The 19744-nt window shown below is 46.7% G+C and overlaps 1 protein-coding gene across 2 annotated transcripts in view; it reads right to left on the minus strand.

The window, feature by feature from the left end:
* Window positions 1–19744, minus strand: part of LOC119176597 (cell adhesion molecule Dscam1-like) — a 716521-nt gene that overhangs the window by 110073 nt on the left and 586704 nt on the right. For both annotated transcript variants that reach the window (XM_075876101.1, XM_075876100.1), the window contains exon 12: window positions 10756–10929. In XM_075876101.1, the coding sequence (XP_075732216.1) occupies window positions 10756–10929 (174 nt within the window). The remainder of the gene's footprint in view (window positions 1–10755; window positions 10930–19744) is intronic.

The raw sequence follows: 19744 nt of genomic DNA on the forward strand, positions 1-19744 counted from the left end.
CGACTTTTGAAAGAAAGGCTTGACCTCTCTCACTATAGTGATCTCTCGCGGTGCGCCATGTCGTAGGATGGAGCGGTGTAGCCCAAAGTAGGCTACGCCTCACGCTGCAGTACTCCGCACAGCAGAAGTTTCAGCGTAGCATTCTGACCCACAGCTATAATCCACCGATTGCCATCCAGCGTTGTTGGAAGTGGGCAGTAGAAGTCAATAGCGACGTGGTCAAGAAGTTTGGCATGGCACAGAAGGGCTGTAAGAAGCCAGATTGATTGATATATTGATTGATTGATTGATTGATTGACAACTTTATTGAACTATTTACAATGTGTTCTCGCTTGCTTGTTAGCTTCAGCCCCATGAAAAAAAAACTCGGGTGACCTCAAACTGGTCTGCTTGTTACTGCTGGGCAGGGAATGACGATCATGCGCAAGGCAGCACACCACAGGTTCAGCCTGGCTCTGATGAGTGGGTCTTCAAGTATTCAGTTGGTAGTCCCTTCCATGTCTTGCTGTAGCTCAGGCGAGGTACATAGGTCACTTTTGATAACAGAATCTCGGCCTGATTCGTGAACGGGCCATTCCCAGAGGATATGCTCTGTCGTTGCTGGTTCGTGGCAGTAGTCACAGTTGGGGTCGGAGTACTTTGTCGGGTGTATCTTGTGAAGGACCGAGATTGTCGTGAAACTTCATGTTTGCAATCTTCCGAGTGTGACCCCGTAGAGGCGGGTAGATCTTGGAAACGGGGCATCGTGTTCTGTAGCTTCTAATTTGGCCCTTAATTGCCGCCACCGGTGAACTTTCGCTTGGTAGTTACCTTCATGGGTCTCAGACGCGTGTAAAGATGGTGATTTGCGACGTCGACACTGAAGGCAGCACTGGAGAAATTTTAGTGCGAAATTGCACATTCCATGCCAGTAGCAGTGATGAGAAATACGTTCTTATGTCATCAAAGTGCCGGCTTGTTCATATTTTAGATCATCGAAGAAGGCGGCACATATCTGCGATCTTGACATGTGGGGAATGACTGAAAGCCATTTACAGCCTTCGGGAGCGCAGTTGCATCGGTGAAGCAGCCCATCACGAATGGTGGAATGGGCATCTTGGCGTCGGAGAGATCGGGATATATGAATGGTCAATATTCATAGAAAAGGGGAGAAAACCACGGGTCAAAAAGCTGTACAATGGCAAGAGGTGAATGGGACGTGGCGCTTGCGTCAGAGTGCTTGCGTGCTCAATGCATTGTGGATGACACTGACGTTATGCTGCTCGATTCGCAGTACCCAGAGCGCTAGTCGATCAGAAGGTCTTTCAACGCGGCAAACCAGAAAAGCAGCTGGTGACAGTCAGTAGGCCAAATGGTTGACCATTAAAGTGTGCGTGAAACTGTCCAAGCGCCCATGCTATAAGCACTCTTTCACAGTGACACCGTTATTGACCGCTGCTTTTTATGCGCGTGCGACTCGCATAGGCGATGGTGTATTCGGAGTAGCCGAGCTTCGTTGGGTTAGCACAATTTTACGGCCGACACCAGTGACATGTGTGGGCAATTGAGCCAAGATTGGTTGACCTCCCTGCCTTTTTTCTCCATTTCTCTCTCTCGTCTGAGTTGCGTCTGTTGGGTTGAAATGGCGAATGGGAAGAGAAGTAAGGCGACTAAGGAGTGTAATACCGGTGACACACGAGTATTTTTAATCATGATCAGTGTCGATCCGGATTAACCACGATCCTGTTTAGGGGCTGCTACACGGTCACTTTTAATCAGGAACAGGTGCGATTGGAATTAAGACTATCGTTATCCGCACATCGCGATCTGGATGAGAGATGCCGATTTTGCTGTCATCTGCAACCCCTGGCCAAGCTTGTTGAAAGTGCAATAAACAAGAAAATCGAGCATAGTTACATAAGAACACATAAAAGAGCTGGATGTTTATAAAAGAAAAGCAAACTATAAATTGTATAAACTGGAACAATATTTGATATATCGCATATATTAGGACTCGTATCGACCGCATGTAGTTATGGAAGAAGCAGATGACTGTTGTATTCCGCACTTAGTTCTGCTCTCGCACCGCCGGAGCAGTTGTTGCACCTCAAAGCAAACCAATTATGAGGGTCCTTAGTCTTCCAACTTTGCCGCCACGTACGCGCACTTCGTGGTCGAATGAAGAGGCCTTCACTGTAATTGACCACTAGCAGGAGCGACTGGAAGAGTTGAGGCGCCAAAAGTGAAACTCTGGCGCGTGCAACAATATTGACGTTTTGATGTGACTGGACGGCTACTAGCGGGAGCTATCAGAAATAAAATCAGAGTTAAAAAATCTTGAAAAGTAATAAAGGCAAGTGCCAGGGAAAGTCTATCCAATGGTGGATTTAATATATTTTTCTTGCAGTGGTACGCAAAGTTTCTGACGTTCAAGTGGTTCTTTCACGAATAATATTGCTAATAAAGGGCTCTACAAAAATATTGTACCCTAATTTTTTTAATGACATGCTTATTGGCACGCAAGCGCTACCTAGTGCATTTCATCTGACCCAAGCTCGAACCGTATTAGCTTGGGCCGTGTAGCAGCTAGCAGTCAAAGTTGATTGCGATCAAGAAAACTGATCCGGATCCCCTGATCGCGATTAAAGGTGCCCGTGTGACAGCGGTATATCAAACATACAGTTGAATGCAGGGAACCAGGGGTATAGGTCTTCATCACCGCGTAGGAGCTTAGTAAATGTCGACATGGTGGGCGCGATGTTTTGAAAAAAGCGCTACTAAGATCATAACCCGACAAAACTGAGACGTTTATAGTAGCGGGCTTTGGGAAAACATCGATGGCACGAAGTTTATCAGGATTACGTAGAACGCCATGCTTGGACACGATGTGGCGTAAGATAATCAGCACCAGCACTTATAGGGCAAAGTGATTCTTTTTGAGGTTGAGTTGCAGTCCGATGTTGTTTAAGTATTGTAACGGAGAGTTTTAATAGGTTAATTTTGGTTGGGCTAACACTGCACACAGCACGCAAGGATGCAGTACAACAGGGCAGCTCAGACACAGCCCCACAACAACATCTTCGTCTTCATTCCTTCTGTATCAATTTGGTGCCGATGCCTGAGGTACCTTTCTATATCCGTGTAATTACATCGGGCGGTAAAGCACCGTCCCGGTGCCTGCTGTTTATATACGGACATGTCACTGTGATAGGGCTTCAGGCGAGAAACGTGCACAATGTCAGTTCTGGATGTACCAGTCGGGTTCATAGTAGGGGAAATTTCATAGGTAACAGGTGTCACCTGGCGCAGAACTCAGCAAGGCCCAACGTATCGCAATAAATGTTTCTCGCAGAGGCTGACATGACGGTACGGGAGCCACAGTAGCACAATAGAGCCCGGAGGAAAATCAATATTTCTATGTCGGTGGTCGTAGAGCAACTTTTGTGCTCACTGGGACGACGAGAACCTGGCGCGGGCTACTTTCCGTGCGATGAGAGCACGGGAAATGGCATCTTGCGCGTACGAAGTGGTGGACGGAGGGTCGTGCGCAAGCAAAGTATCGAAAGGGATCACGGCCAAACAGGAGATAAAATGGTGAGTAGCCGGCAGTTTCATGACGCGACGAGTTGTAGGCGAAATTTATGAACGGGAGGGCAATATTCCAATTGATGTGGTTGTCAGAAACATACTTTGCAAGCATGTCCGTCAGTGTGCGATTCAGGAGTTCAGTAATTCCGTTAGTCTGAGGATGTTAAGAAGTCGTAAAGTTGTGCCGCGTAGCACAGGGTCTAAGGAGGTTGTCAACCCCATGAGACAGGAAGCAGCGGCCACGGTACATGAGGAGGTGAGAAGTAGCACCATGCTGAAGAATGATGCCGTAGAGAAGGAAATCTGCGACGTCTGTTACGCAGCTGGTCGGGTCGGTAGCGCTCGAGTAATTGCATACCGAGTGGCATAATCCGTAGTTACTGCTATTCATTTGTTTTCCGTCGCCGATGTTGGGAAGGGACCTAACAAATCCAACCCCACCCAATGAATAATTGGCTCAGGTGGGACTTAAATAGGTTGAAGGTGACTGGCGGAGAGAGACGTAGGTTTCTTCCGGCGCTGGCACAGGTCACACGCTGCAACGTAACGGCAAACGAAACGACGAAGGCCCTTACAGAATACCCATCGGCGAACGCGGTCATAGGTTTTAGAGACACCTAAATATCCATATGTTGGGGTGTTGTGAAGTTCTTGCAAGATATCCTTGCCCAGATGACGTGGGACGACGAGCAAAAGTTCTGCGCCATCGGGCTGTATGTTGCGGCGGTACAAAACGTTGTCTTGAAGGAAGAACAGGCTCAAGAAAGGGCCTTTATGGCCTGATTGAATACGGTCAATCATAGATAGCAGCGATGGATCTCGGCATTGTTCGTCAGGCATGTGCGGAAAATCTTGTTATGGGTAGAATGTTGGGATCGGCTTTCAACTCTGAGGAGTTAGGTGGATCAACATGGTATCGAGATAAACAGTAAGCATCACTGTGAAGCTTGCCGGACTTGTACACTACCGAGAACGTGTACCACTGCAATTGCAATGACTATCGCCCAAGTCTTCCTGTTGGATCCTTAAGTGTTGACAGCCAGCAGAGCGCATTGTGGTCTGTGATGACTTTGAAAGGGCGTCCGTATAGGTATCGACATAATTTTGCGATAGCCCAGACGAGAGCAAGGCCCTTCCGCTCCGTAATGGAATAGTTCCTTTTCGACTGGGAAAGTAGGTGGCTAGCGTACGCTATGATGTGGTTTCTGCCGTTCTGCATTTGAGCGAGTACTGCGCCTATACCATGGCCACTTGCGTCGGTGCGAAGCTCTGTTTGAGTGGCTGGGTCAAAATGAGCCAACACAGGTGGTGATATAAGCGCAGAAATCAGTGACGCAAAAGAATGTTCTTGGTCTTCACGCCAAGAAAAAGCCATGTTCTTTCCGAGGAGATTCGTCACGGGCCGAGCAATTTCCGCGAAGTTGCTGACAAGACGGCGGAAATACGAGCAGAGCCCCTTAAAGCTGCGGACTTCTTGAGTGAAACGTGGGAGCGGGAACTCGCATACAGAGCGCACATTGTCAGGGTCGTGTCGTACACCAGTAGCGTAAACAAGGTGGCCAAGTAGCTTGATCTGACGGCTTCCAAAGGTGCACTTCGACGCGTTAAGCTGGAGGCCAGCACAGCGAAAAAGGCCAAGAATAGCCGAGAGACGTGAAAAATGGCTTTCAAAGGTTGGGGAGAAAACAATGACATCGTCTAGGTAGCACTGGCACGTCGACCATTTAAAACCGCGAATGAGGGATTTCATCATGCGTTTAAAAGTTGCTGGTGCACAGCCCCCAAAAGCCATGACTTGAAATTGACAAAGCACGTAGAAGGTAATGAATGCTGTCTTCGCATGATCGTGGTCATTGACTGAACTTTGCCAATATCCAGATCATATGTCGAGGGAAGATAAATACTTGGCACCGTCGAGCGCATCATTGATTCGAGGTAAAGGATAGACATCCTTGTTGGTTATTCAATTGAGATGGTGATAGTCGATGCAGAACCGCCAGATGTTGTCTTTCTTTTTAACAAGCATAACAGGTGATGCTCAAGGACTAGTTGAATGCTCTATGACGTCTTTGCCGAGCATCCTCTCTACCTCCTTCTGGACTATTTGGTGCTCTGAATGAGACACACAGTAAGAATGCTTGTGAAGGGGGCTGGCGTTGCCGATGTTTATACGGTGGGCTACGATGCTCGTGTGGCTCAAAGAATGGTCGTCGATGTAAAAAAATTGTCGGGGTAAGAAACTAGGAGAGCATGGAGCACTTCAACTTAGGACGGCGACAGGTCGTTTGAGATCATTTTGTCTAGGAAAGCTCTATTCTGCGTGGCTGCCACAGGTTCGGCTATGGTCTTCATGTCAGGAATGAAAGATAAAATTGTACATTGCTCCAGAGTAAAGTGTTCTGCAAAGGCGATTCCTTGAAAAATGACCTGTGTCGACACAGATAAGTTGAGGACAGAATGAAGCGTCTTGTTGTCACTAATACTCACTAAAGTATGAGGAAGTATAATGTTCCGTAAAAGGGTCAGGTCAATGAGTGGAGCTGCCAGGTAGTCGCCATCAGGAACAGGTGTGAACGGCGACATAGAAAGGTACACAGCGGCCTGAGGCGGTAATGGTAGACACTCCACGGACGGGAGCCGTGTGCGAGTTGCCGGAGGGACGTCCGAGTTCAAAGGCAACTCTAGCCGTAAAGTGCCGCTTGAACAATCAATGAGGGCTGAGTGTGCGGTCAAGAAGTCAATGCCGAGAATCACGTCATGTAAAGAAGCGTCTGGAACAGCAGAAAGGACTGAAGTGTGAAGGCCGGCAACACGTACGTGGGCAGTGCACATACCAAGAACTGATGTTCGGCGGCCGTCGGCTACTCGCACAGTCGAAGACATAGCAAGGGTAAGAACTTTCTTCAGGCTGGATTGAAGACGTGAGTTCATAACATATATGTGGGCATCGGTGTCTATTAGAGCTGTAACGGTCAAGACATCGATGAAAACACCAAGTAAATTTCGTCTGGAATTAGTAGTCGTTAGAAGTTTTTGTTCTGAGTTGGCAATTCAGCGCCAGCTCCAGGAGCAGCATCTGTTAGTTTCGTGAGAACTGCCCAGAATACGCCGGTGACGGAGAGCGACGGCGTTGAGAGGAGCCGGGCTGGCGACCCTGAGGTGACGGCGAGCAGCTGGACTGGGTTCTCTGGGCGACGACATCAGCCTAGGATCGTAGGATGGTTCGGGGCGTAGAGTAGAATGGCTAGGTGGGAGGTTCTGAAGATGGTCATCGGCAAAACAAGGTGGCGAATATTGCCCACGATCCTGTCGGTGGTCGTCTAGAGAACGTTGCCGGGAAGACCATCTGTTGTGGCAGTGGCGAGAAATGTGGCCAACACGATAGCAAGAGGAGCGTATCTGTCGATCATCTTGTGTGCGCCACTATCATGGATTTCGGTAGCGTGATGAGAAGTGTGGGACCAACGCGGCCGCATCAACAAGTGTGGCGGCGTGGTAGTGAGCTTTATGAGCGATAGAATTTATGGGCTGGTCTGTGGCTGGAGTTTTGGGGAACTAAGACGCTCATATTGGCAAACTCTTGTCGTACAACGGCTTGAACAAGCGATATTGTGGCCAAGTTGTATGGCACATGGGGCTGATAAGCGGAGGGAGCCATGGCTTCCAACTCCTGGCGTGCAATCCTTGCGATTTTGGGAGAATTCACAAATGGACGTGGCGCCACAGGATTCTTGCAGGAAGAAGTCACAGCGGTGTTCGGGAGCCGAGTGAAGCGTTGAGTGATTCTTCTGCATTTGGCTTGCTCGAACCGCAGACATTCACTGATAACTGTCTATGGTGGTACAGTTGTTGCTGATTAGAATGTTGAAAGCATCGTCAGATATGCCATTCAACGCATTGCTGATCTTGTCAAGTTCTATCATGTCTTTGTCGGCCTTCCGGCACAAGGCGATCACGTCTTGAATATAGGTGACGTACGATTCGGTAGAAGATTGAACTCGTGACGCGATTTCCTGCCTGGCTGCCATTTGTCGAGCAACTGACCGGCCGAACAAGTCCCGGAGCTTGTGCTTGCACACGTCCCTACTCGTCAAATCTTCTTCGTGCGTCTCGTACAAGGCGCGTGCAGTACCTCGTAGGTAACAAAATGATGTTGGCCAGCATAAGCATCTCATCCCACCTGTATTGCTTGCTGACGCGCTCGTTTAGGACGAGCCAGTCGTCAACGTCAGTTGTGTTGGTGCCACAAATATACCAGGATCCAGAAGATGGGACGAGATCACAGTTGACGGAGCAGGCGTAGACTGGAAGGGCGGCGCACTGCCTTCAGGTATCGTGGCTGGACGAAGGTGACGTTCGCTACGGAGATTCAGAGTCGGGATGTTACCCAGCACTTCCACCAAAATATGCGACGGGGAGTTTTAATAAGTTAATGCCGGTTGGGCTAACACTGCACACAGTATGCAAGGATACAGGACAACAGGGCTGCTCAGACGCAGCCCCACAACACCGTCTTCATTCCTTCTGTGTCATTTTGGCTTTCTATACCTGTGGCAATGTGTCAAACATGTCTGATACAGTGCACGTGAGTAGGAATATCAGGAGAGAAAACATCGACATTGTCAAGGTAGCATGGGCACAAAGACAATTTCAGGCTATTTAGTAAGTTTTTTATGAGTAGTTCAAACGTGGCAGGTACGTTGCAATGTCAAAAGGGCATTACGCAAAATTTGGACTGACCGTTAGGTGTGAAGGCCAATTTTCTGAGAATCAGTGCCAGCCATCGGGACCTGCCAGAATGCAGATGGAGGACTAGGAATATTCAGCTCGCTGAAGACTGCCAAACGTGTCCGCGACGCGCAGAAAAGGATGGACGTCTTTTTGCTTGACCTTACTTAATCGATGGTCGTCGCCGCAAACGAGCATAAACATGCCCTTCTCTCAAACTAGAATGGAAAGAGAGGTCCTGTGGCATGGTTCAATAGCGTGATAGCATAGCACTTTGCCGTTGATGATCCAACGCTCTACAGAAAGACGCGGTGCATTCTTTCACACACAAGCTGCTGTAAACCGGCGTCAACGCACTGTTGCACTTCCAACGTGCGACCAAGCCCGTTTGATGTGCGGGCTGCTCACGATGCTGTGAAATTCGCGTAGCTCGCCACCTGGTGAAGAAAAGTGAGACGAATGCAAGGAATGACACATGTTCATTGCCCGCAAGGCATCGGGGTCAGGAGGAAACATCGAACAAATTTCCGGAATGTTGTATAAGTGGAAAAAAGCTTTGAGTATTTTTGAGAGGTTAGTCAGCGTATCAGCAATAAAACTCGAGAAGATACAATTAAGTGTGGCTACAAAACTTGTTTATTGTGTATGCATCGCCCAAGAATCTTATACAGAAATACTGTGTACTTACGGTTAATGCTACTTCATCATTCAGCGGTGAAGAAGAGGGGCACATAGGCCACAATCGATACATGCTCAATCGCGGACGAACATCGCTTATAACTGAGCGATCAGACGAGTGCGACACAAAGACAAAACAGCAGTGCCATTCGAAGTGGCAGGTCCAGCGATATAAATGTAATCAAGCGATGTGCATTCACGCAGTGACTTTGGAAGCAAATCAAAGTCGCTTCACGCGGTCTTTCTTTGCTGCTCGTACGCAGTACTCGTTTACCGACGGGCGTGTGTCCACAGGACTGAGGCTTTTCCGCAATTAAAGTCTGCCTGAGGAGGAGCACGCTTCACAGGAGCTCAAGCTGCACACAGTGACTGCGTAATTACGACCGCATGGGCGCGTCATATGTGCTTCGCTTTGCTCGAAGCAAACAGTCCTGTGTTTCCACTCGTAATTGCATGCGCCGAACAATAACGAGCAAAGAAAATGTAAAATACGCTGCATGAAAGACAAGTAGATTGTGCTCTTACAGCGGCGGTGTAACAAAGTGAATCGCACCAAAAATAGCCTGAGAATGTGACAACATTATTGGCGCAAGTAAAGGGAACAAGTGTGCGCCATAGAAACATCATGTAAATAGACAGTAATAGTTTAGTGGTAGCGTGATAGCGGGGATTAAGGAAATTGTGGTACAATGCCAAACTTTCATTGCGCGCACTGTATTTTAGTTTAAGGGGATAGTGTTTACGTGCCCAAACTCAGACGATGTCGTCTCCTAGCGGAGAGTGATTGCGAAAAAGGAATGCTCGCCTTTATCCTCACACGCAGCAATATTACTTCTCTTTTAGCTACAATTAACGTGAATAACAAAGAACCACGCACTTAAAGCGAAAACTTTTATCTTGCAGATTTGTTTACGTCAGTCTTCTAGCTAGGTCTTGGGACGTCCGAAAATGAAATTGATTTCAAAAACCATGTAAAGTTATCCCTAACACTCGGTCGCCAAAGCTACCTGTAGCCAAGAGAAGGTCATTTACACCGTCATTTGGTACGAAAGAAGTGGATCCGTTCGCTCTAGTACTAAATTCAGGTTGAAGAAAACCACCGTCATGTTAACCACGTATACACGATAATGCAAAATGTGAAAAAAATAGCTGGCTTAAGGTAAATGGTACGGGTCGTTCAGCATACTGCAAATCCGCAGTTTTATTCCAAAAAGCCCTCTAAACTGTAACAGTAATATATATATATATATATATATATATATATATATATATATATATATATATATATACATTTCAACAGACAATGTTCTACATATCTTGAGAGAATGCTATCGGTCAACGGAACAGCACTCCTGCGAAAGAAAGTCTTCGAGAAACTTGTTTCGTACGCAGTGCGAAAGCACAAGAACACATACATAAAACAAAAAAAACTTCCCCCAGATTACAAAAATATCAGAAAAATAAAAGAAAGGAGCTCGAGTCGGGTTCTGTTAGGTTCAGTTTCTTTCCTTTGACATTAATTTTCCATCAAAGTAATGTGGTATAACGACTCCTCAAAGCCAACAGGAATAGCTTTCCTGTAGATAATGTCACTTCGTTGATGTGGTTTCTTCCCGTAATTTATGGGTCGTAAATGAAAAAAAAGAAATATACCAGAAAATCTACATAATATATACCGAGTCCGCACCAATGTCAAGCAATCACTCTGCTCAGAAGAACGAATAATAGAACAGCATTCAACTAAGTGGGCTTGGTCACCAAGCCAAAAGAAGAAGCACTCACTGTTTACTGTCAGCGTGACAGTGGTGCTGATTGCGGGGCCTACGCCGTTGGACGCCTCGCAAAGGTAGCGTCCTTTGTCCTCGCTCAGCACGGATACGATGGTAAGCGAGCCGTTCTCGAGCACATGGATGTGTGGGCTGCTCACGATGCTGTGAAATTCGCGTAGCTCGCCACCTGGTGAAGAAAAGCGAAACGAATGCAAGGAATGACACATGTTTATTGCCCGCAAGGCATCGGGGTCAGCACCTGAACTCAACCTAGCCCTAAAAATTCAATAACTGGGCTCCAGATTTTGCCATACGCACAGTGGCTTGGATAGAATGAGAGGTGCACACACAATATAGTCATGAAAAAAAAGTAGTGCCGGCTCGCTTTACTATAATGCATTTGGTCTGTAGAGACATTGCGCTTCAAACTGGCACTGCAGCATACGAGTTTAAGACAACTTTTCAGGGCTTGCTAATAAAGTCTTCTGTCCTGTTAGTGGCCTTGCTTCTGCATAATTAAATTCTTCGTCCTAAGTTTCTGCACAAGTTCGAGTATCTATTCAGAAAACTCTGTAAGAATACTAGGTAACAGAAACACCCAGGGCGTTTTCCCTATGAGACCACTCTTATGGTTAGCTTAGGCGAAAGCGATAACTGAGCATGTTGCCTATAGCCCCCTTGCAACGTCTAGGATCGTAATTTTATCCACTGGCCTTTTTAGCCACAACATAGCTCTTGCGCCAAGAAATACCATATACCATCGTCAAGATCGTGTTTTATCATTTTTTGCAACATGGTATCTGAAAACCTTATTTCATAATCAGTTGTCCTTAATCACCGAGCGTTCTTTGTTTACGAAGACATCGACATCACCATGTTACGTTGTGTGCCCGTTAAGTATTCACAGTCATTTTTATGTGCAGCTCACTATCTGATTGAGCACTGACTCAGGTTCACAATAAAATTTGGAATTGTTAAGATAATGGCTAGTATATATTTTCTGAACTTCCAGAAAAGGGGGGCCCACCCAAAGACTGAGCCGAAATAGCGTATCTTATCGTTTTCAAAGTAACAGATCAAATTAGATATAGAAACGAGGGCTGAGCGCGGTGGGCTACCCTGCACTAGTGAAGGGGTGAGGGAGGCATGAACGTTATAGTGGAGGGAAAAAAGTCACTGATTGTGGCAATGAGCTGAATCTGTAGAACCCCACAAAAGTTCTCGTCCCTATTTTCCACCACTGTCATGGAGACGAAAAGTTCGTGAACACGAGGTGTCACCGCAGCCGACCTTTCGACAAGCACGCTTAGTCGTGCTTGTCGAAACGTCGGCTAGGTGAACATGCAGTGTTCATGGCTAGGTTCAAGGCTAGGTGAACATGCAGTGTTCACGAACTTTTGAACACGAAGCTTCCATCTCCCCCCGAACATTTGCCTAATTTGGATTACCGCTATAGGTATTTCATCGAGCGAGGCCTCTTGAATGACATTGTTGCTATTAACACATATAACTGCATAACTTTTCTCCGATGCCACAGGCCAAGTTCATTGTATTATGTTATAGCATAAAAGTTGAGGAGAATGTCTTGCCATGTACTTTTGGAGCATTTATTTTGGTCACCTTAATCAGACAATGTCGCGGATGCAATACAGATATTCCTTACAGAGAAGTTGTTGGGTCTCGTCTAGGGACTGACGGGTCAGGTTTCCAACGTGAAAACAAGCGTTTCATGCCAGAAGCTTATGGGCTGGTTATTACATCACGAATGGGTGGATAGCATAGAGAATCATACTTACATAAAGAGCGGAGAGCTGTGCGGCCGAGCTAATGCGCTGCTTTCAGCACCACGAGTGGCTGGTCAGATCTGATGTCTTCAGCGTAAATGGGAACAACAAAATGTTTCTTTTCGATGCTGTGATTTGAACCCGTACCCTCATGCACCGAAAGCGAGTGTCTTTACCACTAGGATACACGCCCATGCTAAGACTAAGAGTATACATGAAGAGTACATCTAAACCACATGAATGTGTACCCTTTGTGCAAAACAAAAGCAGAGAGACAACACTTTCTAGTCGCGCTTTACTGATTTTTGTTGTAAAACTATAAACGTCCTCAGCGGGACACGATTTAGAGCGGATATGAAAAACTGCACAAATCAAAATTTATTGTTTGCAAATGTTTGATGCCAAACCTGGGTTTTCATTATCCTCCTGGGGCGGCTATTACATGTCTTGATGAAGGAGTAGAAGGGAGCGTGGGCCCGCCATACAATGGTTAGTCAGACTCTTTGTTGCTGATTGAATTGTGCGGTTTAACGTCCCAAAACCACCATATGATTATGAGAGACGCTGTTGTGGATGACCCCGGAAATTTTGAACACCTGGTGTTCTTTAACGTGCATCCAATTCTGAGTACACGGGCCTACAGCATTTTCGCCTGCATCGAAAATGCAGTTGCCGCAGCCGGGATTTGATCCCGCGACTTGCGTGTCAGCAGCCGAGTACCATAACCGCTAAACCACCACGGCGGGGCGACCATTTCTTGCTCGGCCGCGAAAAGGCTCGAGTGTTCGCTCTTTATATAGCATATTTATCTATGCGGACAATGCATAGAGCATGTCCATTTAATTACTAGTGGGCGCAGCCGCACTAACGACAATTCGGTTATCGGGCGTGCTGTTGCGAACACCACTGAAGTAGGGAGAATAAGGGCTTGCAGCTCTTATGAAGAGAATCGGTCACGTCATCCGGCGACCTTCGTTTGTGCCTCCATAGTGTCCCTCTATTCAATGTCTCAAAGTTCGAATGTTGCAACAGTTGCCAGTGAGGTCACCCAGTCAGAGTAATGATTGGCAACGCTTCACTACAGTGCGTGATTCCATCAATGGACGCAGCGCATGAAAAGAATTAGACAGCACAGAAGCTCACGCGTATAACAGGACCCTCTAAAGCCCACAAACCCACTCGGATGAAGTCGTCGTCCGCTACGTGATGAACCTTTCGTGGCTCTATGCGCGGACCATTCGCGAGCTACGGCTAACGAAAGAAACTTTTACGGAAGGTTGATTCAAAGCTTTTGCGCGACCTAAAAATCAATCTTCGGAGCCTAACGCAGTTCACTGTATTAAAGCGCGCTCTCTGCCGGGGAAATAATGAAAGCATAAACCATTCATAATTTCATATAATCAAGACAAGGTCTTCAATGTTTACACAGGGGTTGTGTGGCGTCTATATCAACAGGTACTGCGTGAAAAAAAAAGCACCATTCACTTCAGTCTTGAACAAAGGGAACGTGATACGGGTTTGCAAATTGCTTTCTGAATCGCGACCTACATATGGGATGCTAGGATAACGGATTGCAGGACACAGGAAGTTGCTGAAAGTTCTGCAAACCTTAAGGATGTATGTGAAACCAAAATGTTAGCTGTACGCATTTCCGAACGGCTGCAATACTGAGCATAGCAAACAAAAAAACAACTGGCATATCTTTATTGTCACAATTTCGTATGTTCTGTCGGCGAATACTTGGCAAAATAAACCGGTAACGAAATGAAGCTTCCGGTATAACTTCCGAATAGCAGCTATCTTGAGGCAGGACAACGAGTATGCCTGATTCACAAGTGAATTCAAGCTCTTTCCAAAAGACAACAAAGACAGAGAGAAGACAGAACACTTAGGTAGGCAAGCAAAAGAAAAACAAACAGAAGAAAAAATAGAGCATTTGAAGGTTAATAAACCGTGCATATACCTAGTTCAAAATTAGAAAAGATGTAAACATAAATGGGCAAGGTCCATGTGACAATTGCAATTTAGGATATAAAACAAAGAAAAAAAAGCGTTAGCACGCTGACTCTTGAGAACATCTAAAAGACAAATAAATCTTCTCTCCGAAGAGAAACTTCAGGCATTTAGTGTTTAGAACGCGATACTACAGTAATTTTTGTAAGGAAAATCGCGGTAAAAGCTTAACCCTGCTTACAAATTTATTCCGGGTGCCACCTATAGTATTCCAGCCCGTATAATTGCATTCCGCCAGCTGATGAATACTATACGACGAACCACTACATCAAGGCTCTACGAGTCTAGGAGTGTCACAGCCCTATGGTATGGAAATTGGCGTACCTGCCCTGTGCAAACTACTGCTCAAAAATAGCTGAACAAAGTAATGAAATGTGAGCCTGTGTATGTCAAAATGCGAAACTCGTCTTAACACTGTCATTCACAAGAGGACTATTCGAATAGTTAATCTTAGAAGTTGAACTGCGAACCCAGGACTACTAGATAGCTGCAAAACAAAGAAATGAACAAAGGAAATCACACAAAGATACACATGGCGACAAGAACTATAGCGTTGTAATAGTAATTACTGTTCTGCGTGCCAAAACCATGATATGCCTATGAAAGACAGCGCAGTGTAGGTCTCCGAATGATTTCGACCATCTGGTGTTATTTAACGTGCCTTGTGATCACAGAGTACGTGGTCCTTTACTTTTTCACCTGCATAGAAGTCACGACCGCAGCAATCGGGATCGAATCCGCGTCTTTCAGCCGAGCCCCATAACCACTCTGCCACCGCGCCAGCAAAAAACTAATTCACCCTGAAATGAACACGGTAAGTTGCGGACATTGCCGTACACTCCACTGCCCTTCAGAAAGTGCGAAGCCTGCGAATCCGCAAAAAAGTGACAACTTTGCCGCATGGGCGAAACAATAAACGCGATACCAAAATTTTGGAAGGTAACGCGCAGAATGGCAAGCAGTTCGAAACGCGCCCCGCGTTTCTCACACACAAATGACGCACGAAACGTACTCACAGGTACAGATGAACGCGAATAAGCGTCTCTTTTGTTATGTTGCTGTGTCTGAAAATCGCGCCTTTTTCGCAAACGGAGGCTGTGCGATGATTGCAGTGACCTTTGTGCGCCCTGTAACTACAACAGAATCGTTACAGTGCAAGCCCAACGCCAGCCAAGACGCATGATCCTCCCCACCGGGAGATAAGGGCGCGCGAGAGATCGTCTATTTCCCTCCTCTCCGCGGGCCAAAGTACGTGAGAGTCACAACGTGCTCATTGCGCTATCTTGCTGATATAGCAAAAAACACGGAAGTTCCCCCCCCCCCCCCCCGAGATGCTCGCCAGCAGCGGTAAGTGGTAGATATAAGTAGCTTGCCATTTAAAGGCCGTACCCTTCGATGGCTCAGTAATTAACGCCTTGCAATGACGACGCGGAGGTCCCACTTTTGATTCCGGGCGCCGGAGTCTTTTAAGGACTATAGTCTTTTTTGGGGACCTTCGACGTGAAAATTTTGGTCTGTCTGTCTGTCTGTACATTTGTCTGTTTGTCCACTCCTAATAGCACCGGGTATTGGAACGGCCGACCCCATCCACAGCGCCCACCAATGTTGCTGAAGATTCAGCGTTTATACTTGTGCGATTGTCAATTAAAAAGCAATTATTGCGCATGTCTGGGGCACCATAACAATTATATATTCTGCATGTGCGTCGTTTACTAGAAAAGGCATGCCTGAGTAATTTTAAAGATCGTATCCTTTATAACGTTGCGCTGGCCATGCAACGCTTGCACGAAAGGCGAGTGTTTCCAACGCTGTGCTAAGGCGAGACGGTGGTGGCACCTGCCCGTCGCCTTGCGTTTTACACCTTATCACCACTGAGACGGGCACGCACGCCCGTCTCAGAGCCATGCGCTTCGTTTTCCAAGAAAACTGCCAGATGGCGCTCATGTCTCACGTGTTACATGACTTGATGCGTTTGTTCGCCTCCGCTGCATGCTTCAGGCACTCTAACGCAGTGCCTGCAGAATACCATTCACCGATTTCTTGCACAGAACATCAATTATATGTTTTGTTCACTCTCTTCACACGCAAGACTATCGTCTTTCGATGACGTTCGCAGAATAACATGGAGATACGGGGCAAATTTTTTTTCTAGATTTTTTTCTGTCTTGCGTTTTCATATATATATATATATATATATATATATATATATATATATATATATATATATATATATATACATATATATAAAAATGCGTATACATATACGGTGCATGACATCAACGCTGGCGGCGAAATTCAGCCGAAAGTATCCATAGAAATGCTGTCGCAATAAAAGGGCCGAAGCGCTTACGGTGATGTCGGCTTGAGCGCCATTAGCATGGCGCTAAAAAGTTAGGGGCCAATGAATAGGAACGCTGGCAGCTTCGTCGGACAAGAGCTCTTCTAGATCGCGCGAAAGTTTAGTCACGACAACAGGCCAGAAATCCCAACCGCTGCCGCCGGCTGTGATTAACCGGGAGCCTTGCCCTCACATACAAAAAGAAAGAAGAAACAGTGTGGGATAGGAGGGTGGCAGGCTAGGCCGACTGGTAGGTGGCACCACTGCGTAGATTCCACGCAGCTGTCGAACGCGTGACCGGAATCTCACATCCGACCGCCAATACGTGTTTATTGATGGAAGAGGGAGAAGAAAAAAGCACACGCGGTGAATTATTTCCCCGGCCGCGCGTAGGCAGTTTCTTAACCCTTCCATCTGTAATTCCCCAGCGGCGCACTTTCGCCTGCACACCGCCCTGACGCGCACACCCTTCCCGAACCGTGGAAGACGTGAGCGGTTCTGGGGCACCGATAAAGGCTTAATTAAAACAGGGCCTTAATGCGGATCGCTACGCCCTTTTCAGCGATCGCTCGGGATGCAATAACAAACCGGGGAAGACGCTCGGGGGCCGGTTGTAATTACACAAAATCAATTAAGACACAAAACAAAAAGGGGAAAAGAGTGGCCACTGGGACTATGGGAGAAAAGCCTCTTTGCGGTTTTTTTACTGGTTTTTATTTCCTAGGGTATGGTGAACGAGTAAGAAGTAAAAAAAAAGTGCCCGAAAAAGGTTTCGGAAAGGCTGCAAAACTTATTACGTAGAACACGACAAACCCTGCAAAAAAAAAGATTTCCCTTAGATATCAGAAATGTAAAACAAAAAGAAAGACAATCGGTAACAATGCCAAGGCATACTGTAAAAAAAAGAAAACAAAAGGAAAGCGTAGAATAGGCGAGCGAAAGAATCGAGCCATGAAAGAAGGTAAAATTCGAGGCGGCAACGCATAGAAGTAGGCGCGTAAAATTAGGAAGGGAGATTGTCTCCCGCAATTAATAATTCACGAGTGTCGCCGAGGGGGGGAGCAGCCCCGGCGCAACGGCTCGGTTCATTAGCCTGATAGGTTGGACTAAACTGTTCGAGTCACGCCATGCATGCACTTGGCACGACAACAGCCGGTGAAGCAATTGAGGTCGTGAGCGGGAAAAGAGAGCGCAGCGCGACACGGAGGCGAACGTGCGCTGCAGGCAGTGTGCGGTTTTCCGCGAAGCGATGGTGTATTCATTATACATTTCGTCCCACGCTTGATTGATACCAGAGCTTGACGAAGCATCGGCGGATCTGTACGCCGGTCGGTACGCGCACTCACCGGTGGTCGATAGGATTCTAATTTGTGCACACAGCTGTATAATACTCCGATGAAACGAATAACTGTTCACCATATTAATCTCTGTGCACGATGAAAGCCCTGTTCATTCGGCTGAATTTGTAGGCCCGATGATGAGCTTTCACTTTCACGGTAATATTTAAGACTTTCAGGTAAAGATTCGCTACCAGGTAAATATTAGAGCATTCAATAATGTTAATCAACCGGCGTCAGAACTGTAATCCTAATCATGTTTGCAGCCATAAAACGACATCCGTGGTGGTCTATGTCGCTTATTCATCACTCACATGAAATTTTCTTCACAAATTTGCAGTATAATTCAACTACCCTAAGAAAATTGCTACAGCAATGCCCAAAAAGGGTGCGGTATGGACTATTTTACAGATGTATTTTGGTGCTGCCACATTTGGTTGTGAGGCTTACCGTTATGTACATATTGAACAACTGAACGAACAATGCTAAGGTGGATGTGCTCTCGCTAATGAGTAGTCATTAGAGAGTTTCAGTATAGCGCGCACAGCGGCCTATCGCACGCATCGCCCGGACAGGAGCACGGCTTCGCATTCGCTATACGTAAGAGAGATGCGTGGGTTTGCGTTCTACGAGTGCGCACGCGAGAGATGCGTACACTAAGTCTCGGCTCTTACGTGTCGCACGCTACAGCCGTTGGGTACCTTAGTAGTAGCTCTCGCGAGATCTCGAACAGCCGAGACCAAAACAGACAAGATGGCTGCGAGCGACAATACTACGGTGGTCGGGGGAGCGGACGAAGTCCGTGTGAATTTTAATGCATTTGGAACTTAAATAGGTAACCCAAAGCCGACAAGTGAGCAGGTGCAGTGGATTGGGAGCTCTGCAAAGCTGGAGCGCAACGTTGGACGATTGGACAATGCCATTGACGAAGACGCAGGAACGCGATGGTGACAAGAAGCACCGTGATGGATTTGTGGGTTGTGTACGGGGCGTGGCGTGTTATCCCCTTGAGCTGTGGTGGTTGCTGTGTGTGTCTAACCAAAAAATGTCTGAATGATCGCCTGCAAAAGCATTCTAAGTGTTAGAAAGTAAAGATTTGTTGTGGTCACGCATTTAGCGTGCATGTGAATGCACGTACGTGTTCTACGAAGCTCACGTGATGTTTCTCGCTCACGGTGCCCTCCGCATTGTGAAGGCAACTTTCAAGCCACGGGAAGAATGACACGCGAAGACGCCGCCGCGAATGGGGGCATTTTTGTATTTAGCGTTGAGCAGCCCCAGTTTGATTCTTTTGTCTCGTGATCTTAGAAAACGTCTGTAGCAAACAATAAATGTTATATTGGCAGTAAGCGATCGTCTTCGCCGTCCCTGTCCTTCATGTTGCTAATTGACCGATAGACTCAACACTCCAAACCAGCACTCGTCCTCGAAAAATATGCCTTGTCTGATGCCTTGACTTGTGTGTTGCGTCGACGTATATCGGTTATTACAACTTTTTAACTTCTTGCCTCTCCACGAGATGGCGTGAAG

This window comes from Rhipicephalus microplus, chromosome X (assembly GCF_043290135.1).
Source record: "Rhipicephalus microplus isolate Deutch F79 chromosome X, USDA_Rmic, whole genome shotgun sequence".
NCBI classification, from domain to species: domain Eukaryota; kingdom Metazoa; phylum Arthropoda; class Arachnida; order Ixodida; family Ixodidae; genus Rhipicephalus; species Rhipicephalus microplus.